We start from the raw sequence: 24,722 nt of genomic DNA, 5'->3' as shown, positions 1-24,722 counted from the left end.
CTATGGGTGTGTTTCATAATAGAAGAGACACTTCTTTCATACTGCTTTCAACGTGCTGCGTGAACTAATTTGAACTCTCTATTAACCAGTCTTGACATACGAGAAGTTAAGGAGATTGTGGATCTATCAAGGTGGCATTAAAGGCCCTGTATTTGCTTTCCTCCAAGCTTTGCTTTCAATCTGTTTCTGTTTACCAAACTATCTGGCCCTACCTCTTAATTCTACAGATTCTTTGCCCTGATCGAAATAAAATGATAGAATATAGAGTAACCATCCAGAGGTTGACAGAGGATGAATGATAGACTGCTGTGGAAGAAGGAGGGTAAGGAGTGGAGGGACAAAGCTCTGGTATACAGAACAGAGGCGTGTTTTTGTATTCATATGCCTTTGTTACGTTTCCTAAAGACAATTGCCTAACAGTATTGCACAAAACAACAAGCACCTTATGAAATGGTAAGATATGCTTTATTTAAGACTGAATGAAAAGCTAGTTAAATATTTTTAATCTGACATCCATCTGTGACTTGCACTTGTCAAATCACAAATTACTACAGTCTAGCAAAAGTTATCATACAAATGTAGGAAAAAAAAAGTTATTACATAGTTAAATCTACTGGAAAAGTTTTCTGCTCAGCCTGAATGCAATGAATAGAAGTGTCAGAAGAATACAGCTTGCTTACATTCTATTCATTCATGCAGTTTGTGCAGGAGAAGAATTTAGAAATCTTTGCCAATATTTATTACATATAAGCCTACAAACAATAATAAAAAGTAAGATGAATATAAATATATAACTGTGTGTTATTTAATAATCAAAATAGGATAAATATCAGTTATGACAAGACCACCATCTCACTAGTAGGAGGTAAAATAATTATAATAAAAATCTGCAATGCTCTCTTCTTCTCCCCACCCACCCCCCGTCCCTCACACACAGTCTGACATGCATGGCCTTCAAAATTAAATAGAATACAAACATGTTTTACAATTCTACTTTTATGGGAAAGATTGGAAGGTTATGTCTGGCAGGACATCTCTATTACCAAAAAGTAAACAGTAGTTTGGAACTATTGATATTGTTAAAATATGTCTCAAAGATCAGGAAATATTTCACATTTGTATTTGCTGTGGCAAACCAAAGAATGACACAATTTTGAATGGAACTTTAAATAAAATCCTTGCAAGAATAATGTGTAATTAATAATGTGTGTTAAAGTTGCAATTGTGATTTACCTGATTTTTCCCTGTTCACAGTAAAGTTCTTATACCATGTGATGAATATTTTCCTTTCACTGCCTCCAGAATGATGGGCAATGCAAGCAGGGCAAGCCTTGTATTCCTGCAGGCCATGTGGGCAGCACAACCTTGTGTTGGATTAATTGCTTTGGGGGGATGCTTTGGGGGTGACATTTCTTTGCAGACCACCAAAATTTTCTCACAGACCACCAGTGGTCCCCGGCCCACTGGTTGGCAACCACTGCTCTAGGCAGACCATGCAGTTGGTTCCCCACTCTCAAACCCTAAGGATAGATTTGATTTTTTTTCCCCATGAAATTGGGCTCTCTATTTTACTTCACACTTAATGGTCTATTGTCTCCATAGCCTGGACGGATGCGCCAACCCTGTGTACATTGTATCTTCTAGTAGATGACTGACAGACCCTGGACCTGATTGTCCATGATCCCATTCTACTGATATTATCACTGTTTTCTATTCGGATTGAAAAGACACAGACTTTATTTTGAAATTATTTGTTACAGCCAATATTTCTCATCTTGCCTTCAATCAAAAGTCTGCTTTAAAACTGTGGTCTATAAATATACATATATAGAATTAAAACAGGACAACTCCTAAAGGTAAACCTTTTGTACAGAATTCTCATAGCCACAACTAATTCATATCTTGTACAATTATGATCACATTGCTTTCTATTCAGAATGAGACCGAACACACCACAGCCACTGAGAATAATATAATAATGAACTAGAGAAGTTTGTATAATTATCATGTTCTGATATAAATTGGAATCCCGACCCCATACCCACTTCAAGAGACAAAACATACCTAAATATTTCCATTTTTAGATGCACGGGGGGAATTTAGCTCAATATATTCTGTGCAGTGAAGTTAGGAAAAATGATACATAACTTTTTAATTCTTATGATGTTGCTGAGATTTAACCCTAATCTTTAGCCGTGCATAATATATTTAGCCTGTTAGTGTGGAAGCAACATTGATAAGTTTTGTTTTTACCACAGTTCTAACAAACGTGTTGAACCTTCATTTCATTTCGAGTCAACAGGGATATCATAGAGCCATGTAAGGAGGCTGCTGGGTTAAACTTACTGACAAGCTCCTTCAGACTTCAGGATAGAGTAGCCTACGAAAAATCTCCCCCCCCCACCCCCATCCTAATGACTTGTTAGTAGGATGGATGAGCTCTCCAAAATGGACCCTGAAAATAATCACATCATCACCTCACAATTTCACAAGGTTCAATCTCTCGTTTTGTAATCTTTTTTTTTTTCAAGAGAAGAAGATAATTAAAGCATTGTAGAGTAGTTATTCTGTGGTATTTCCTTTCAACTTGACTTTTCTTAAAAGGCCAGACAGTTTGCTAATCTTTCTAGCTTAGGGGAACAGATGTTGTTTGTTGAGCAGTTCAAGAGAACTGGAAATGATGATCTGGCTTGTGAAATGTTCTGGCACATCTTTTTTGAACTTATTTAACAGGCCAAATCTACATTTGTTAAATTATTAAATCCTCATTCAATTGAGAGCATTCTAAGAAGAGAGATGCAAGATCCAGCGCTATTAAGATCTGGGTCACTATTGGTAGCTGGATTGGCTGCCTAAGTGTTAAAGGCTGGCACTTAGCCATTGGAAAATGAAATGTTATGGGGAAGGAATGAGGCAATTGAGGCCTAATGGAATAAGAAGAGGATGCTGAGGGTGTAGAAGGATAGAGTAAAAAAAAAAAACCAATAAGGGAATCCCCTTCCTCCCTATTTTTTTTTCTTTTGCTGCTCTGGATGCAGAGAAAAACTAAACTACATAAACAGTATTTGGGCCCAATTCTGTTTGACCATCTTTTGCATGAGCTCCACTACATTATATGAGGGGCGTGGTAGTAATTATGGCCTGTCACCTCTTTTGATAAAAATAAAATATTACAACCATTTGCGTCTCTGAGGAAAAAAAACTCAGAAAAAAATATTACGTTAGACAGGAATTTATATCAGCCTCTGGTTGGATGATGTTAGACAACTTGTCAACTTGAAGCTGACTTCTATGCACATCCTGCCATGACATGAAATCGCCATGGTCATCAGGCACAACCACCACAGCCAATGGCAATGAGCAAGCAGCATTGAAACATTTAGTTACTCTCTCACTCAGGGGTGGGATTCAATTTTTTTAGCAACCGGTTCTGTGGGCATGGCTTAGTTGGTGGGCATGGCTTGGTGGTCATGTGACTGGCTGAGCGTGGCCAACTCAACATCACTCACATCAAGGCATGTATCTCCTCGCCTGGCCTCTCATGACTGTGGGGATGCTGCAACAGTCATAAGTGTGAAAAATGGTCATAAATCACTTTTTTTAATGCCATTGAAACTTTGAATGGTCACTCCACACAAGCAAAGTACCAGCAAAGGAGGGGAAAAAAACTCCAGAGAAGTTCCTGAGACAGGAAGTCTAGTCCTGCCAAGAATGTAATAAGGGTTAACGGAGAGGCAATTTCTGTAAGCAACACCAGAATGCTTCCTTCCTGCCTTTCTTACAGGATTAGGCCAGTAATTTCTTCTAACAACCGGTTCTCTGAACTGCTTAGAATGTTAACAACCGGTTCTAGCGAATAGGTATGAACCTGTAGAATCCCATCCCTGCTCTCACCTATATTGAATGGTTGACGTATTTTTCAAAGTAGAGGTTTTGGCTGTAAACTGATTTTTAGACTAATACAGTTGGTCTATTTTTTTTTTAAAAAATGCATTTTTTCAACTCTATCTGGATGCCTTTCCTATTCATGTCACTGCAGGCTAAATACCTTGATCTTATTAGTACATACATTACAAGAATATTTAAATCTTGTGGTTAAAGTGTATGGTAAAATAATACTTTGGGAAGTGTGCTATACAGACAATGGTTCTGCTTAAGGTTCAGCTTAAATATTTTAATCTTCATAAGAAGATTTCAGGGAGGTTATTTAAAGCTGTGCATGGGCACTGTAATTTGTGCAGGGCCTTTATAAAAATATAACACTTATATATTTAATACAGAAAAGAAATAGATAAGAGAGGTAGCAAAAAGTCTGTGTTGTTAAACAAGCCATACTGTTTGGGCCGGTCTGCTGATTTATTCTCAGTCTTACTTCCCTAAATATTTCAGTAACAGCCATTTCGCACAGGATCTGAATTTATGTTACATCCTTAGCACTGCAGAATGGATTCTGAATATATCGCTGCTATTCCAAGAATGATTCTCTATTCTGTATATAATGGTAGATAGAACTTTCACAACCTGAAATCCCCTAAACTGTGTATATTCCACAGGAAGCTTAAAATGTGATTTTACTGACTTATTAAATCTGCAAAAATAGAAGATTTAATCAAGCAATGGACAAATTTTAGTGGAATGCATTTAGTTTGATGGGTGTCAAATTGTCCAGATCTACATTTTTCAGCTTCTATGAAGAGACTTTTTATTTAAAAATGGATATTGTAACTGTTTCATTATTGTAGGATATCAATTGTCTGCTAGCTACACATAGAGGCTTGATTTTTCCTTCACTAATACATGTCGCATCCTCCTTTATTTTGTCGATGATACTGTGAAGTTACTGGTTAACATGTGATTGCTAATCCATAGCAATAACATACATTTGTCACATGGATTGGAAACTATGTGCACATTGTGTATCTGATTACTAACTCGCCAACTGAACAATGTTTTTAGGCTACCCAGGTCTGAATTCTTGTTTTGAGGGTAGGTGGTAAGATTCCGAAGATCTCAATATCTGAGTGATCCTTAACTCTACAAACTTGACATCAAAGGCAGACAGAAGGTCTTACAATTTGGTCTTTTCCATAGAAATAGTTGGTGTCATACTCTTGGTTAGGGTATTATCTAAGCCAATTTCATGCCAGCCACATTGAGTAGTAGAGATAAAAAGAAAGATAAGGAAATAAAATAAAGACCAAAACAATACAGCATGGTTGCTATGTTTAACAACACAGACTTTGAGTTTTCAAAGCCTGGAATAAATACAAAGCAAAGTAACTATCCATATAAATAACACATATTGATAACTAGTATTTGGAGGAAGCAATGACCCTGCGCTGGTGTACCAATGCCTTGCACAGCTCGCCACATTGCTACTTTACTAACTCTTCATATAAGTTGGATCGCACAAATCTGGGCAGGGAATCCTTCTCCATCAGCATGAAAATTCTCTTCTGGGCCAGGTCAAAAGTGCTTACAGATGGTTCCACCAGGTTCTTCATGGTCACTGACTTGGTAAAATGGTCAATATTCACCTGACAAGAGGGAGAAAGAGTAGATAGCTATAGGAATCACATAGGACACATTATCTCACATAAATATAGCCAACAATATACTTTACATGAGGTATTTGCCAAAATGCCTCCCTGATGGGAAAAAAATGAAGCTAATAGCAATTCCATATGTGAAGCTAATAACTAACAAATATCCCTTAATAAAGTACAGTTGAAATAAATATACATTTGATATTTATAACAAAAAGTCAAAAAAAGAAACATTTGATTCACATAAATAGATTTTTTATTAGAAATGTTAGAAATATGAAGCTAACTGTCATCAAATCAAACTATAGGGATTATAATACACCCGAAAGTGGTGCAAAATAATACCCTTCCTCCACTAATGCATAATGTCAGCACCAGTGCTTTGTGATAATAATCTATCAATTGTGTTTTAATCTTAAATTAGGAGATGCCACTTTAAAAATAGCACTCTACTGCCATTTTGTGTTTCAGTTCAGAGGACAATGTATAACCTCACTAATGAAGTTCTTGCCTTCCAGCACATGGACTCTCTTTGTAGAATGTGTTGGTGTGCCTTGTATGAGGACTGGGTCACTTTTCAGTGCATTTGTCTATCTTCTAATTTTTAATGACCAATCTTCCATTGCACAACTTCCTTATGTTTGTCTCTGATGTCTGTTTAGTAACATTCACAAATACAGTCTTTGTACAGTATAGTGTAGAGCTGAGAGAAACCAGCAATTTCTTCTCTGATAAGGGAAGGGATATGTGTTTAGTTGGATTTTATCTCCATTCAGCTAATGGCAAACAGCTAACCTCTTTAGGAGCCTCGCTTTGGATAAACTCTTCATAGATCTTTTTGGCCTTTTCAGCCATTTTGGTAGGCAGTTTGGTCTTCTTATAATCTTCACATGCAATCCAGAATTCAATGTTCTCTTCACTGAATTCAGATTGGAGGAAAGTCCGGAAGCTGGCAAGGCCATCTGCACAGAGGGAAAAATGATTTTTAAAAATGTCAACTACAATTGTGGAATAGCACATTTTTTGTCAAATTATACAGTAGTTTCCTAATTAATCCTTTATTGTGCCACAGTCCTTGGTAGCTTTTTCTTTGATCAAATACTTACAAGATTGTTTGTGGTACTGGAACAGTATCATTCCACCCTACTGATGTGACTCTTTGCCCCATAAGTTTTGTTAAACAAACTTTGGAAGAAATATGGTTGGCAAATCATGTTAACTATGTCAACCTGCAAAACAACTTCAGCTGAAGCCATACTTACTTCTTCTTCGTTTCTTGGTTGCCGTTCAAAGGGGAGAGGGGAGAACATGAGGGTGGACTCAGGAATGTGGTGCCTCAGCCAGCAGCCCTAACATCTACCAGCTGGCGTGAGAACCAAATCAACATACACCTGTTGAAGTTGATGCGGACTGATTGGCCCATGTGAGAGACAAAGAGGGGTGGGGGGGTCTTATTCATTAAACTATCCCTTAGCACAGGAATAATTTAGAGCTAACATCATCTTTCTAAGTGCTGATATGATGTACTCAATAAAATATCTCTTGAACCTGAACAAAGTGTCCGAGTCTCTGACTTTCCTGAGTTCATTACTCGGAATGATGACAAACTGATTATAAGAATAGGGAAGGAAAGAATCCAAACATCCATAACTTCAACCATCTTTCTTTCATGTCATTTTTCTTCAATTCTTGGCAAAACTGTAGCTGTGAGACAAGGAATATAGTAAGGAATCAGCCTTGCCCCAACAATAACAGTCAAGAAAATGAAGGCCAAGTCATAATCCCACAAATATGCATTTCTAAAGAAGATGAGGCAACTGGAGGAGAAAAGGACAATTTTTGCTTGCAAAAGCTCCTGAGCTGCCACTATTTCCCTATTTCCAGTTCCCAAGCACTGATGCAGTTAGTATGCTTGGAGCACCAAAAGCATGCCTTGCATTAGAGACACAGTGAAACTCAATAGCACTGTCTCTTTATTAACTCCAAATGAAAATTATAAAGATATTGAATGCATAGTTGTAAGGTGATTAAAAAGGTAGATAGTGCGCAGAAGAAGAAAGAAGGGGGTGGGGAATATGTAATCGATATTTATAATGCAACGTGATTCTAAACTGGAGATTCAAAGAACTATTTCAGGACAATTAACATAAAATTCAATTCAATTCAAAAGATTGCTTGAAGATTATGAAAACGATGCTTTGGAAGATGTTGGATAGTCCTTTCTTTCGGTGTACTTAATTACAATCATTAACATTAAATTTAAACATTGAAATGAAATTTAATGTGGAGAAAAGCAAGGTTTTACACCTGGGCAGGAACAACCAAAGGCACAAGTACACATTAGGCAAAACCTAGCTCATAAACAGTAACTGTGAGAGGGACCTTGGAGTCCTAATGGATGATCACTTAAACATGATCCAGCAGTGTGTGGCAGTATTCAAAGAAGCTAATACGATCCATGGTTGAATAAACAGAGGCATAGAATCAAAATCACATGAAGTATCAGTACTGCTTTATAAAGCCTTAGTATGGCCTGGAACCCCTCACACCTGAAACCCCTCACACATGCACTCCCCCCATGCATGCACCCCGCTCCCCATGCATGCACCCAACCTGTGCATGTGCCCCACCCCTGTGCATGTGTGGCAGAGACCCAAAGGCCAGCTAGCCGGCGGGAGGCATGCGTGCATGCATGGTGGAGCTGAGCTAAAATGATGGCACATGTGCCCACAGAAAGGGCTCTGCATGCCACAGGTTCACCACCACTAAACTAGGGGGACATGATTGCAATATTCCAGTATTTGAGAGGCTGCCACAAAGAGGAGGTTATGGGTGCTTCATCACTGGAGGTTTTTTAGAATAGGCTTGTCTGAAATGGTGTAGGGTCTCCTGCCTGAGCAAGGGGTTGGACTAGAAGACCTCCAAGGTCCCTTCCAGCTCTATTCTGATTCTGGTTGTAATTCCTCCCTGTCAGTTATCTTATGAATTATGTTATCTTACAAAAGGGCTTCATATCCTCTCTTCTCTGTAATCTTCAAAGCAGCCACATCACAAAACTGTTACTTAGCAAAGAGGAAAAAAATACAAATTCAGAATAACAGAGTTGGAAGGGACCTTGGAGGTCTTCTAGTCGAATCCTCTTCTCAAGCAGGAAATCAAGGAAAATCCTAGCCATGATTTACCTGATGACCTTCTGAGTTCTATTGTTTTGACATTCTGGGTCTTGTGCTGTAATCTCCTGGGTCATTGGCTGTGTTGTAACATCCTGAGGTTTTGTGGTGTAACCTCCGGAGTTCTGTGATGTGATATCCTGGGCTGTGATGTGATGTTCCAGGTTTTGGTTTGGCTCCGAGTTTGAGGCCTGGCTATGTGTTCATGGTGTGTGTCAGTTTGCTTGGTTTGGGGGTTGGGGTATGTGGCAGCTGGTGATGCAGCCGTGGTCTGGTTTCTGGATGGTGGTTGCCTTTTGTCTATGGGGTGGGTTTGGGTTTGAGTCATCACACAGCCCATTACCCAGGTAATTACAACACAGGAGGCTGATAGACACACAGCCAATACCTCAGCTACATGTGTTCTTAAGAAAAAGCCAGCCAATCTGGAAACATCAACTCCATCAACCAATCAAGAAATGACAACACAGCCAACCTCCCCACCAGTATGTATAGGGAGACGGCAGCTCCGATCACACTTTGCTTGCAGAAACACGAAGCCAAAAGCACCAGCCTGAAGATGGTGAGTGGGACCTCATCGAAACATTGCCAAGATGCTCCCAATCTTACACAGGAAAAGACCTGAACACTCCAAGACCTGCATACCTGTACCCATGAAAATCTACGAATAAATATATATGGATCTTTGGTTATTTGGGTTTTCTCCCACGTAAAATTGGAAGTATTTTGGCCACGTTTCGACGAAATCTCATTCATCATCTTCAGGCTTGTGTCTTTGGCTTTGTGCTTCTTGGAGCAATGTGAGCTTGCAGCTGTTTTTTCTTTTAACTGCCTGAAGATGATGAATGAGATTTCGTCGAAACGCCCCCAAAATACTTCCAATTTTACGTGGGAGAAAACCCGAATAACCAAAGATCCACATACAAATTCCCGCGAAAACCTCAGAAAACACACACACACACACACATATATGTGTGTGTGTGTGTGTGTGTTTTCTTAAGTTTTCATGGGTACTTACATGTATGGTATTCAGCTTTGTTCGGGTATATACCATATATATATAGCAGCCATCCTTAGAAACCCCAAAGATAAAATTGACCTGGAAAACCAAGGCATATATGAAGTCCCCTGTGCATCATGCCTGGCCACATACATTGGACAGACCAATAGAGGAATAAGTACCCGCCTGGATGAACACAAAAATGCAGTAAAAAAGCTGGAACACACTTCCTCACTAGTCCAACACATGAAAGCCACAGGTCATAGCATCAACTTCAATGGCACCAAAACCCTAGCCACTATAGAAAACCCCAGCCACAGAATCATCAGAGAAGCTATAGAGACTGAAAAAAGACCTGAAAGCATGAATAGAAGAGATGATTCCACCAGACTGTCAATTATTTGGAAGCCTGCACTCACAAACAAAAAAATCTCCACACCACTAGCCAGGCAAACACCTGGGCACAAACAGATCCCCCCTGATACCTCCAGCTCAAACACACCCCAACCAGGCACCCAGATGAAACCTAGCTTCCTAACAAATGATAAGACGTCCATTTACTCAGAGCCAAGCTGCACTAAAAGCTTCCAATACAGGAACACAATGTTGTCAACCAATCAAGACACACAAAAAAAGCCACAAAACAGACCGAAGATATTAGAAACACCAATCAAGCAGAACACAGCAAACTCCAAGACCAATAAACACAGACCAAGACTCCCAACCAATCAGGATGAAGAAAAAAACATTCTGGCACAGCAGTAGGCTAGCCCCAAATTTAAAACTGAAACAACTGTAAAAGTCTGACTCACAGACGAACACAGTACAGAAGCCTGATGATGGCAGATGAGATTCTGCCGAAACGTTGCTACAACTTTAAAAGCACAACTATAATGATGTGGGAAAATACCTGAACAAAGCTGAATACCATTCATGTAAGTACCCGCGAAAACTTAAGATATATGTTCTGTCCCACCTGTATCCACAGGTGAGAATCTCAAGTTACAGAGTTCAAATACTTTATGCAAACAAAACCAGAGACAGAAGATTCAATTGCTCTGTTATCACAATCCTTTGGCAATCCTCCTAGAATCTGTCTGGCAATTCTGTATAGTTCATAAATCACAACGCTGTAATCAGACGCACTTCTTTCCAAAGCAAAATCCACTTTGTTTCCAGCAAAAATTACGAACTCATACGCTCCCTTATATCCTCTGAGAGAGGGCGTGTCAGTCTCATTAATTAATCCTTTGCTGGACGTATCTTTTCCAATTGAGATTGACATCTCAATCTTCTCCTAGTTCTGGCATCCAGCCAGCATCCGGCAGTTTCATCACCGCTCGAAGCCTCTGACACACTTTCCTGATTAACAGTTAACACCTGAGGTGCAATCAGGGAGGGAGTTCCAGAAGAGGAAGACGTCTCTGAAACTTCTAATAAATTAGGCTCATCGCTCAAATTCAACTCCTCCTCTTCCCCCAGATTCCTCTCAACATCGCTCAGCAATGCAGGCCTGAATCTCAATGCCAGATCTTCCTCCTCACTCGAGCCTACATCTGCTGACCGACCTGGTTCAAAACTCGGAGGCACAACATATATATATATATTTATATGGATCTTTGGTTATTCGGGTTTTCTCCTGAGTAAGATTGGAAGTATCTAGGCGATGTTTCGATGAAGTCTCATTCATCATCTTCAGGCTTGTTTCTTCAGCTTTGTGCTACTCTGAGAAGCAGAAAGCTAAAGAAACAAGCCTGAAGATGATGAATGAGACTTCATCGGAACGTCGCCTAGATACTTCCAATCTTACGCGGGAGAAAACCTGAATAACCAAAGATCCACATACAAATACCCGCGAGAACCTCAGAAAACAAATATATATATATATATATGCATTCCAACAATTCTTGGAATTGTTCTTTAATAAAACACTAATAAATTATACTGTATATCATAGAAAAAAGCATTAGAGAAAGAATAATGTGATGTCACATGACCGGCTCCTTCATTAGTCAGCTGCCTTGAGGTATAGGGGAGGACATATCTTCAGGGTTGAAGAAAAATTGAACTGAATTCCTCTTGCATTTTGAACATGGAGGGTGGGAGGAGGAGGAAATGTGATTTTGTGGTCAATGTCAGAACATTGTCTTGGCCTGTCTCTTATCTGGGGAGACAGACTTTCTCAGTTCCTGCATTCACCCACATTCTCCCTACAGCCTTCAATGGAAACTGAATTTGCTTTATACTCATGGGACAAATTCATGTATGTGTAGCTACTTGAAACATAAATGGTTTCATTTTTTATTGTAGCCTTTTTTATATACAATTTGGTTCACACGATACACTTACCATGCTTTTCTGGATTTGTACAATACATTAAACCAAATAGTCTAGATTAGCAAAACATTGTTAAGACACAAAAAAGAATAAACCAACAAAGGTTAACATATTGTATACATGCAGGTAATGAAACTGAGTTGGTTAGATATGTTGCACATCCCAGGTGTACTCTGATCCTTCTGCTTCTGATCTGAGATATAATTTTATACAGAATATAAGACTCATGCAAATATATGACGTGACAAAGATGACAATAAATTTGTACTGCAGTTGCAGTCTTAGCACTCCTCCATAAATGACATAGCAATGCTTTACTCTAGTTTCTAATGGCCTACAAATATCTTATTATTCTTAGAAACAATAGGTTGAGATGTTTACAAAAATCTTACAAGGGTTTTGTAGGAGCTTTTCCAAGGAATTGCGCCACTGCCAAGCTTCTTCTGGGGAAGGCCTGAAAATATTAAAATGAAAATATATAAAATATATAAAAGCATATTCAACAAGATTAACAGGTCAGAAAAGGATTGGTACTGCCTGAACAGTCTTTTATTGAACAATTGCTCTATCTTATTTGTTATTTTACAACCACTTTATAATCTCTTTCACCAGTTCTGTAACTTTTCTTTTCTTTCTCTTATTTCAAACTAACTGTGGTAAAAATATGACCCAGCAACCTCCTTCCTATGCTATACAGTTATAATGTCTTTACAGCCTTAAAGTTGTCCTTAGGTGTTCTGCTTTTAAAATAGTATTCTTCCTTTGATGATAAGATGATTTTGCTATACAAATTATTTTGCATACTACATTCCTAGAGGTCATATTAAGCTTGTGCAGAGATACTCCTTTCCCTCCAGTACCTACGCCGTGAACTTCAAAACTTTCGGTGGTATAAAAATCCTTTTTTTTCAAGCCATGTCCACCCTCTGTAGACACCAAGTCTCTGAGTCAATACTCAATTCAGAGACCTGAATAGCAATGGCAGTGAAAGAAGAGTCATGGGATGAAGTAGGAGTGAGTGAATAAGACATTTGTTATTTCACACTGCAACCCCCTTTTGTTTTATGGAAGGACATTAAACCATGACCAAAAGGAGCCCAATTATCAGCTAATATTAGTGAATAATCAGGTTTCCATCAAGTCTTTGAAAAATGGTTGCTAAAGTAGAATGAGTTTTGACAGAGTCAACTCTAAACCTTCGGTCCAGCTATCTATCAAGGTTTACTTTATCTTCTGTATAACCCTATTAAGGTTCTTGTTTTCCCACTTGCTGGTTGAGTTTGATGGAGAATTAGGATTCTCCATCAATTAGAAAGAATTATGGGAATTAGCCAGGGACTTCTCTAATCTCTACTATTTAAGTGCACTGTATTCTGTAAATAAGGACTACTCTATTTGGTGACATGATGACGAGGGATGGATGAAGGTACCAAATTTTATGGTCATGTAGTTTTCTGATGGCTCAAGGACTGATGAACAACACCTTAACTTGATGATGAGGAAAAGCCTTATTTGGAAAGACTAAACATATATGCAGTTTACATCAGTGGTGGGATTCAATTTTTTTTACTACCGGTTTTGTGGGCGTGACTTGGTTGGGCCTGGCAGAGGTGATATTTGCCAGTTCTCCGAACCACTCAAAATTTCTGCTACTGGTTCTCCAGAACTGGGTCAGAACCTGCTGAATACCACTCTGGTTTACACGGAACGGATGCCAATGACTTGCTAAATCCATCTAATAATGAATGTAAGTCTCATATATCTTTCCAGTTGTAAAAAGCAGTTAGATGATAGACTTTGGATTAGGACTAGACAAAACTAGGAACATATAGATTGCCTCAGGCAGAAGGTTCATGGTCCTATGGCCATTTCAGCAAAATGTACTTTCCTCTGCTGATCAATATGATCAGACATGTCTATTGATTTATTAATGAACAGAAAAACAGCCGGAGAATTGGTATGGACGAGAAAATTGGTAAGGCCAAAAATTAGTCTGCAAAATCTGACTATCTCTTTGAGGTAGTGGAACTTGAAGAAAAGATACAAGGAAATCAGACAGAATAACAAAGTTGGAAGGAACTTGAAAGTCTTCTAGTGCTCAAACAGGGGACCCTTATGGGACGTCTTATGGGCCAAGAGAGAAAGCAGTTTATAGAGGGCTAGAGTGATAGCACTATTTTCGGTTATTCTCTGATACTGAAAGATTTCGTATACATTTAAAGTATCATTCGTCATATTCTCCCTTTAACATTTCAGCTTTTGTCAACCCTTTCATCTTTTTTATTTTCAACTCTGTGTTGTCCTATATAAAGCAGAATGGGGCTGAATGGAGGATAATTGTTCTCCACACAGAGAGTATTCTCTCCCCTGAGTATTCATTCCTTCATTTCATTTTTCAAAAACTGAAGTTTGAATTTTTCCCTGCTTTGGCTGTGACTTTGGTATCTGGTTTTGTCTCTCCCACAGATTTATCAACAGTTCCCACGCTGCTCAAGAAAATGATTCCTTTTGTCTCAAGTGAGTATACTATGGACTCCCATGACAAAATGGATACTAATTATCCGATTTTACTCAGGCTGTAAGGATTAGAAATTAAAGCATTAAATTAAAGACAAAATAGCAACTACTATAGAAGTCCATAGAGACACCAATAAGCCTAGAAGAAAAAAGAGATAACTAGTAAGACATTGACTACTATGGTCCAAAAGACATAGAATTGCGTGTAGATCTGGGACATTCTAGAATCAGGAAACAGAAGTTTGAAGCTGTCATTTCTCTCACTGTAAATGCCATCACAGTACTTTTATTAAGCACTTTTCATAAGGGATGCATATAAAAAGTAGAATGGGGATGTGTACAGGGGTAGGATTTTTCTGCATGATAACGAATAGAAGGTTGCTATTTAAAATCATCTATTCCAGGGGTGTCAAACTGGCAGCCCACGGACTGGATGCATTACGCACAAGCCACCCCCACTCCCGCTCTGCAAAGGGGAAAAAAATGTCACGATACATCACCTGATGGCAACCCATGATCTATTCTGTTAAAAAGAGGATAAAGGATAGAATGGGAAAAGTGGCATATGCTATGACATCAGAAGTTAGTGAATGGTTTGGAACATTGTTTTCGTATCACTTAATGAATGGGCTCATTCTCATGTCTCCTATCTACAGGACATAGATGTCCCACTAACCGTTTTTAGAGAGCATAATGTTATAACATCTCCTTCAGTCAGTGGCTTGGCTTGCCCTAACGTTATGGAGCAGATTAAATTCATATGTAGCTCTTCCAGTTTCAAAGTAGTGCTTTGCCTCTTCTCCTGACACACGTTTTGCCATGAGAGCCATGTGCAATGCCTCGGTGACTATGTTGGTGATCATGAAGTCGCAAACTTCCATCTGCCCAGCTCTTCTCTGCCTCATTAGATTGCAGCTGCCATGCTCTTCCCCTCACATTGCTAGGCTTTGCCCTCCATGGCTTAGGTTGCCAGAGAGATCTCACACCTGGCTCCCACAATAGTATCTGCTCATATAATTACACCTAACTGGCATTTGGTAAGAGTAGTGAGGCATTACACATGCTTCTTTTTTATACCCTGGTTTAACAAGTCTTTGAAAGAACTATAGACCTGTTCACATTTGTTTACTTATTTTATTGTTTATCTCAGATCAATGCATTCCACATTTGTGTTGCTTCTTCTCACAAGGATTTTGAGGTGATGTTACTTTCTACTGTTTTGTTTCTTACTTTACAGGAGCAGCACCATTTTTGCCTATTCCAATCCATGCTCTGCATCTAGGTGCTGCTAATATTGTCACCCTCTTGCAGCAATTTTCTCTTTCCTACTTCACCTTATACTTGACTGACAAGTAGGGTATAATTGGCATAGGAGTGCAGAATAAATGAGGGAAGAACCCCCAGGAAATGCCTATAGGTTTCAGCGTATAGCACTTCACTGCACATTGTGAACTGTTAGTCAGACCATGGTTTTTGACCCAGATTTAGTGTTTTTCCCAAAACAGTGTTAGACCTGTGTTAGAAAGACCCTAAAGGGCTGGTCAATAATGGCACGGGACTTCTCTCCCATCAACCTCTAGTTGGGCAACTTTAAAAAGTGCCCATACTCAAGCAAATCTCCTCACCTCATGATACTAAGTGATTAATTAATGTTTTTCTTACCAGCAACATATCCTTTTTTAAATCAACGTAATTGTTTGTTTAACCTCTTCCCTGTTTAATCAACCAGTTTATACAGGGATGAACTACTCTAAAGAAATCATTTCCATTGTACTGGATTAAGCTGGGGGGTTTTATCTTGTCAACAGACAAGATCATTTTTCCTGGCCTTAATCCAGAACTCGTAGGCCTCCCTCAGTTCTGTGTAAGTGCAGGAAGTGGTCTGAGGCATGACATTTAAGTTCATGAGAATCAGCTTTCATCAAGTAAAAGTTTCTATTCACGTGGATAAGATCTGCTTAATAGTTTGAGGCAAAGGGCTCTTCAGGCCAAAGAAGGGGCAGAAAATGATCAGGGGAAGAAACCTCACTCTGTATCTTTTCACTCTGAGCAAAATCAGACCAGACTAAATTATGAAACATTTCTATTTTAAAAAATAATTAGGCAAAAAAGGCTTATTTCTCAGATTGATGTACTGCAGAATCCAGCTGGGGTTGGGATAGGATACCTACTATTTTGTTCTCATTACTAGAGCAGTCCTGGTCTTCTTTTTCCTCCCCAATGAGAAACCAAACGCTTTCCTTCCTGAAGACCCATGGAGAGCCTGCCTCACCACACCTGTTTCCATTGCCATGACAAGGAAATTATGATGTTCAAAACAGCCCATAAACCAACAGCCTAATTTGTTCCAAATGGCTCTGAAAAGAGTTCACGATCTACCTAATTTGTCTGCAGTAGAGGTTAAAATTAAGCTACTATCAACTGTGTCAGTCATCATACAATCTTTAGATCAGCCTGACTGCTGAGTTCTTTTCTTTTTTTACAGCCTAATTGGAAACAGATTCAGTGACAATCAGCCATGAGAGGTTCCCCCTTGTGCATTAAGGCCACTTTTTCCCCTAATAGCATCAATGCTACTGGTGTTCATTTTGTTCCAGTTCCTGGAACTACTTTGTCTTTGGTACAAATGGGAGACTGCTTTCTCACAGATTAAAATGACAGTGATTAATGTTGGCAATTAGCCTTTGGCAGCAGCAGCAGCAACAGCAAGTTTCTTGAAGTCCACAGATAAACACAAATGGAGCCACTTTTTCTAATGGTCTCATATCAATGTATCACTACCATTTAACACCGTTTTCATCCATATGCCTCTTCCTAAATTTGCCTGCTTCCAATCTGGTCGAACAATAATGATATAAAACCTTCTAAAGGGACTAATTGTGTCAGTTTGTTGTAGCAAAGAAAATAAATATATAAAAAAGACAATCTGAGGGTCTTAACGGCACCTTAAAAGTAACACATTAATTAACACACAGCAGGGATGGAAGATTTTAAAGCTTTCAACATCTGACAAGGAAACCCTCAGGAAAAAAAAAACCTTAGTATTTTCTATAATTAACTTACAAAGCAATTTTGCCTTTTTGTATGCCTTTCTCCTTTCTTCCCTTTATCTTTTCTGCACTCCCTACAAAGTAACTGTGATTGTATTCCAACTACTAATGAAATGAATGGATTTGGATCATAAGGAATCACAAGTTTTTTCATTAGTAAAGCCAATCTTCTTGATACCATTAGTTTCAAACATACTAGAATTATGAGACAAGCACAGAAATATTTTTCAGGCTGATCTGATTTCGCCTTTTCCAAAAGGAAAAATGTATCTTGTCCCACGTATCATGGAAATAAATTCATTATCAAATGCTTGTTTAAAATCTCTGTTGAGTTTTGTATAATTTAGCCACCAGTGGAAGCCCAACATGTGATTTCCTTTTCTAAGGCATGGTAAATGTTGTAAGAATCAGTGGACTATAACAATTCCAGGTAGTCTTCCACTTACGGCCACAACTGAGCCCAAAATTTCTGTTGCTAAATGAATCAGCTGTTAAGTGAGTTGTGCCCCATTTTACAACCTGCCTTGCCACAATGGTTAAGTGAATCGCCACAGTTGTGAAGTTAGTAACACCGTTGTGAAGCAAATCCGGCTCCCCACTGACTTCGCTTGTCGCAAGGTTGAAAAAGGTAATCACAACCTCAGGATACTACAACTGTCATAAATATGAGTCGGTTGTCAAGTGCCCAAATTTTGATCATATGACCATAGAGATATTGCAACAGTTGTGTGAAAAATAGCCATATGTCACCTTTTTCAGTGTCATCGTAACTTTGAACAGTCACTGAATGAATTGCTGTAAGTCGAGGACTATCTATGCTTTGCATTTAAACAGTAGTCTTATAGAATTGGACATGGCAACACTTTTCCCATCTAGCTGCATGTCAGGAAAAGTTCCACATGTTACATTTATGTCAGACTGCTGTGATGAGCGAAGCCAACAACAAGTGGGGCATTTGCACCCATTTCCTGTGAGCATCATCTGAGAATGTTGTGAATAAATATCCACTGTAAGAATATCTTACTTCCTTAATCCCAGGTCTCATACTGTAAGTTTGAAGAATCTAAGCCACCTTTGCCTTATCATATGTATTTTGTGATGGTAGTAAAATGTTGATCCTTCCACCAAGTTATAACTCTGAATGTACTGTAGTGAAAGGTGATTAGCTGGTCTTCATAATCCAGAACCACAATAGACTGGTAAATAGACTAATGATAATTATATACCTACTTCTGAACCTTTGCCGGCTTCTCTGGGTAAGGGATAATCAGGTCAATAGCTGAGTCTGGCTTCTGGAGGAGCGTGCCCAATTTTGTCTTGATTTCTTTGGCTCTGGAGAGAAAAATTATGAAAGGATACATAAGCATACAGTAGTTTCCACTAAATGCAAGATTGAAAAAGATGCTCCATTTGAACATCAGGGCATTCTACTGGAAAGCTATGAGATCCAAATACGTTACATTCTTTCTACATACCGAAAATAGCACAGGATGTTCAATTAAGATATCCTGATTAAACTTCAGATAACCTGGTGTCTCTAGATGGTTTGACCACAGCCTCCTGTCACTCCCAGTCAGTAGAGTTACTGTCATCCTATTTCACTTAATTTCAGCTGAAGTCATTAATTATTAAAATAATATTTTTCCTACTTATCTCTCACTCTTTTGGAATGAATGGCAGAAGAGTTAGAATACATTGTGCAATAATTCTCCACCACAGAGGCTCTTATATTTTTTAAGGGGATGGCAGTTGGTATTTTCTATTATAACTGTATGCTGGTTTTAGTATTTATTTGCTTAATAAACAAATTTATATGGTTGCCCAACTCCACATGGTTACTCTGAGAGGCTTACAACAGCCACAGCACAACAACCCATAGTATAAACCTGTTACCCACCCACTCTCAAGCAACCAACACAATAAAACCAATTACTTGACTGTCTCTGTATCAACTTGATATCCCCTAGACCACAACAAATCAAACTACCAAAGTCCAGGACTGCCTGAGCAGGGCTTGCAGGGCAAGAGACAGAACTGAGGAAGGCTTAGCCATCCCATCCTTGTTTTCCATTTTCAATTGCCCTATGAAGCTTGGAGCAATGGACAGGCCAGGAAATATAAAGAAACAGCAATCTTATAGGAGTCTCTTATGGTGGGCGATCTGTTAAGATTTTGCTTTTCTACTGTAGCAACAAGAAAAGAGGATTAATCTTCAACTATAGCTCTTCCATGTTTGCAAAATATGATTAATAACTTGCAAAAGATATTATTTAGGCCAAAACAACCCAAGGAGAGTTTGAGGCTATCTCTCTCTACCACTCCCTCCTACTGGTTTTTGGTGTTCACATGCCTTTTTTTTTACTTAAAAGTAACTCAAAGCACTGAACACACAAAATACTCCTTCCTCTTGTTATTTTCTTCACAACCATCAGCTCTACCTATTGTATCAACTAATGATTCAGTTAGTGTTAATGAAGCCTATTGATTATCAGGACAAAGCTTGATTGGTGACACATGAAATTAAATATATTTATCTGTTTGTACAATGTTCATAGAATACATAAAGTTATGATTTGCTTAATCATAGTTTGTAGACTAGGCCATAATTCTTTGACTTCATACAAAATGCTAAGTTGTAAGATTTGGATTGCCACTTGGAATCACAACCTTATATTAATATTAAGTAGAAAAAAATTAAGGTTATATTACAGCCTGAATTCAGTGCTGGCTTTAATGGAACCCAGCTTTACAGTACTTCCAGAGAAACAATTACATCTATGTATTCTCTGGATTCTTTTTCTCTACGATGGATCATCTCTGGAAAAAAAAACTTATGGAAAATGTGATGGCGGAGAAGGCAAAAGTACTGTAGGTATTTAAGGAAGCGTAAATCATTGTACATGGGTGCAAGATAATTCATGTCATTTGTGTAATGGCAACAGCTTACACCTGATGATGCCTGGCTAGGAGATCTCTAAAGTCTACTAACTCTATGCTTCTATGCCATTGTAACTTGTACCAGATATCTAGAATCTGAAACTCATAATATAGTATGAATAAGGTAGAAGGATTGCACAATACTAATCTTGCCAGGTATCTGTTATAAAATTGTCTTATAAATAGTCCTTATAAACCCCAAGTCTGCCAGGGATCTGTCCTGCTCTTGTATGCCATGAACCAAATTAAGAGCCCTCCCTTTAAACAGCAGATGTTTAAATTAAAAGCAAGCACAAAAATTATTCCCGTAAAGTGCCTTGGTTGAGCTCTTTATTTCATCTCAAGTGTCATCCTCATTCACACCCTTTCATTATTTTGCATCCAAGGGCTGACAAAAATGTCAGCTGTGCTGCTGAAAGGAGGCACAGCACCTCTGAACAAGGAAGCTCCTTATAATCTTCTGGCAAGTTAGCAGCAGCTGAACCCAAAGCTTTGGTACTCAGTATGCAGTCTCAGGGAAATTTGTTCTCACACCTAAAAAAAATTATTTTCATGCTAATTTAGTTGTTAGAACTCTTGCAAAGAAATTCTGAATCGTTAGTTTACCCTTCATATTTCATAATGCTTTCAATTTTAAAGCTTAGTTGTAAAATACACAGTGGCTTTAAATGTAAAGAATAGTCCATCCAATAACATAAGTGAATCAATCAATCATACAGGCAACATGTTTTTTTCTTCCTCAGGCATTTCAAAGATAAATCATCAAAGGATGCAATGGCTAATGGAGTCTTTGAAAGTCTCTTGATGTCATTAATTATCAGTCAATTAAGTTGCTTTAATTTCTATTTCCATAGGCAGGAAATCTCAGAGTTTTTGAGATGTTATCCTTTTGACTGTTCTTCAGATCTTGAAATGAAAGCTTTACTCATCTATCTCTTTGGAGGATGTCAGCGCATACTAAGGCCATTTTCCTAATCAGTTGTTCCAAGAAATCTAAGAGCCTTCTTCATAGGCCAAAGGGTGGCTAAATCCCTATGCTCCTTGTTGACCGAAGGTTCTCTGTGAGTAAGGACACTCTCCTTAAAACAGCACAGAGTGTATTCAATAGTAATTATACCTTATGTCTTGCACATACGCATACTGAAAATAATTAAGTTTACATGCGTTAGATATTCACAGATTTTTAAAAAAACAATTTTGTGCCCATTTTGGTTGGATATTTTGGTAATACTGGGTCTCACCCCAGTTGGAGGTTCTAATGATAATACAATTTTTAAAAAATCTAATTTTATATATTAAAGAGGGTTAAAATAAGGCAATTACCTTTTTAGGTGCTAATTTCCCATTTATTCCTTATGGATAAAAGAACATAAACTCATATACATACAGATCAGGGCTGTCATTAGACATACTGAAATGATAACCTGAAAAGGCAAATATTGAGAGGATGGGGATGCATGGAACAGACTGGAGGAGGCTAGGAGTGGGGGGGCCAATAATTCTGTGCCCAATAATTAGCCTTTTTAATCCTTATTCTGACTTCTGTAGAATTTTGTTATCCCTCTTAGCTTTGTGCCCTCGGCAAAGAAATTGAAAAGTTCTCTCTCTCTCCCTCTCTCTCTGCCTCCCTCTCTCTCTCCCTCGGTCTCTCCCTCTCCCTCTCTTCTTCCTAAGTGCTTCCACTTGGGGTGGGGGGCTCTCCAGATTGATACAGATCCTTTAATGTATAACTGTTGAGTAGGCTGCTTAAACACTGAAGCATCTAGCAGGTTAGGGTTATTCTGTAAGGGGAGGACGTCATCAAATGCATTGCTGAAATCATTGTACACTTCACTATAAACTCTGGCAATGTGAGAACTAGTCTCCATATAGATTTATTTCTCATTTTGGATTTAAAAGCAATAGCACTTTAACATTTAATGTTAAAAGTTTAACATTTTAATATAGTTGTCCCGTGTCAAAAGCATATGGATGGGAGTATTAGATTTCCTATCCCAATGGTACCAATGTTCATTTTGAAAAAAGAAGTTCAGGTAATGTTAATAATGAAGCATTAATCGTATTCCTTATTACCGTCCTGAAATTGGTTTTAAGAAACCTACCCATGGGTGATCACCAAAGTCAAGAATCAAATAATGCAGATCCAAGTTAAGAAGTAAAGGACAATACCACATATGCATTAATGGATATGAACATTGCATGTTCTATTTCTTTCTCTGAAACATTCTGATTCTAACAGCCTTAAAACAAAGTTATTCAAGTGCTTCCTTTATTCCTGACTTATGCTGGGTCATTGGGATAAGTAACAGGCTACTGTCAAGTATTTATACCAGTTTTTGGTTCCTTTCAGGCTAATTAAAAGTGCTGGTAAAAAGTTTTTGAGTAGGGTGGACTCTTCATCATATATGTTTTATTCTTAAGATCCTGTTCTTTTTGATTTTATTCCATAATTTTATCACAGTGTTTATTTATCAGGGTCTAAGCTACCAATTTCTTTTCCTTTCTTATCTAATCACTAGAAATACAAAGAGATTGCACTTAAACCTGCTTTTCTTTTCTTTTAGTTTTAGTTCTTTTAGTGCATTAATGCAAAACAAGTTATGAAACTGAAAATTAGTAAACTCATTAACATTGGATGTGGATTATATATTATTTCAAATTATAAACTGATTGTGATTTGCTAGAATATTTCCACAAATAAATAGATTAATCCCAATACCATGATAGAATTCTGCTATTTATAATAGTTAGAAAATAACTAGCAGCACTTGAAGACAATGTCCTTACCTGCATTTTAAATTTAAATATAATTTTATCCTTCTTTATAATGGGTATGAGGGTTATAGACTGTTTAAATGAATGAGTTAAATGAGTGGGTCGGTGAGCGAGTGAATGAAAGCTCAAAAAATGATCTTGTTTTTTTCATTGTATTCAATAATGGATGGAAACATAAATCAGTGTCTTAGGATCCCTGAAAAACTTTTTGAACAATGGTAGAATGATGATGATTTAATTGTCATAAAACATTTATCTCGGTAGCCTTCTGCTTACATCTTGGATTTTAACATGAAGCTGGGAAGAAAGTCATTAAAAGAATGAGAAAAAGCCGAACAAAATATGACTAGAATTGTTCATGTAAGACTATCTGTCATATTCTTGTGAAATAGTGTCTCTGCGCGTCAGATAAAGAGTTTTAAAGTGCATCATATCTTTAACTGAGAATCAATCTTTCCCTTGTTCACAATTTTCTTTTTGAAAGCGTTTTTACATTTTCACTGAAGAAAAAAAGCCTTTTAATTAGTTTGGATGAGAAATTCATATTACTAAACCATGCTCTGCAACACATCGTTCCACCACCCACAGTAGATTTAACAATATTTTGAGCGAAGTTGTCTCCTCATTCTTTAACTGTGTCTTAACATACCTAATCTTTTTTTAGGGCTATGTGTCCAAATGTAATTTACCTTTCTGATTTCAAGCCTAATGAGAAATAAAGGCCATCAGCTTGGTCAGTTCACTTGCTTAATTCCTCCAAAACCAAATGAGAACAAAACTTCCCAACATTTCTTTTAAGCAGGCATATCTTCTGCAGGGATGGGCTAAGCCTTTATTCTGCCAGATTGCTGCAGTGCCTCTGCTCTCTCCATCACCCAAATCATTTTCCTCTTTGATAGGCATAAACTCGTTCTCTCACCTCTCCAGACATGTGTGGGGTAAGGCTGCTAATCCTTTGCACATCTTGCCGTATGGTTATTGTGTCCTTGAAGACAACCAGATGGTGTGGGAGCAGAAGAACTTGCTGTCTGTAACACAGCCTGCCTTTTTTCAGGAAGATATAAAGCGGCTGCCTTGAATCCCAGCCAGCCCCTTTGGCCAATCACATTCAGTCTAGTGTTTCTGAGCAGAGGAGCAGAGATGAGAAAGTCACAGATCAGTCACCAGGCAGAGAGATGGGACTTTTCCCTTCCCTCATTTAGTGTTCCACAAATTCATTACCGCTCACTCAAAATCACTTAAAGCGGGCTTGCCCCCCCTTTCATCCTGTCAAGATTGTTTTCTTGTATTTGTGGAACAAAATTAATGGAATAAATGGAATTTGCCCCAAGGGGCTAATTGTGATCATAGTCATGGATATTATAAATGCACATCTCTTAACTGTGAAATT

The 24,722-nt window shown here is 38.2% G+C and overlaps 1 protein-coding gene across 1 annotated transcript; it reads right to left on the bottom strand.

Annotated features, from left to right (window-relative positions):
• Positions 1–443: 443 nt before the first annotated feature.
• LOC113438129 (regulator of G protein signaling 5-like) lies at positions 444–24,364 on the bottom strand. The gene is made up of 5 exons (XM_026703371.2): positions 24,252–24,364; positions 18,851–18,952; positions 12,446–12,507; positions 6,342–6,508; positions 444–5,537 (listed from the first exon to the last, which is right to left on the bottom strand). Exons 1-5 carry the CDS (start codon positions 24,293–24,295, stop codon positions 5,376–5,378), a joined length of 537 nt encoding a protein of 178 aa, XP_026559156.1. The 5' UTR covers positions 24,296–24,364; the 3' UTR covers positions 444–5,375.
• Positions 24,365–24,722: the final 358 nt, after the last annotated feature.

Source organism: Pseudonaja textilis, chromosome 3 (genome assembly GCF_049901715.1).
Source record: "Pseudonaja textilis isolate UNSWEBS1 chromosome 3, rPseTex1.2, whole genome shotgun sequence".
NCBI classification, from domain to species: domain Eukaryota; kingdom Metazoa; phylum Chordata; class Lepidosauria; order Squamata; family Elapidae; genus Pseudonaja; species Pseudonaja textilis.
Note: the sequence above shows the minus strand (reverse complement) of the source record. Positions and strands in the feature narration are given on the sequence as shown.

Excerpts from the sequence above, each read along its gene's own strand:
- LOC113438129 (XM_026703371.2), bottom strand. The coding sequence starts at position 24,295 with ATGTGCAAAGGATTAGCAGCCTTACCCCACACATGTCTGGAGAG. Across the intron at positions 18,953-24,251 it reads CCCCACACATGTCTGGAGAG|AGCCAAAGAAATCAAGACAA; the intron begins GTGAGAGAACGA and ends TTTTCTCTCCAG. Across the intron at positions 6,509-12,445 it reads AAAGCTCCTACAAAACCCTT|ATGGCCTTGCCAGCTTCCGG; the intron begins GTAAGATTTTTG and ends CCCTCTGTGCAG.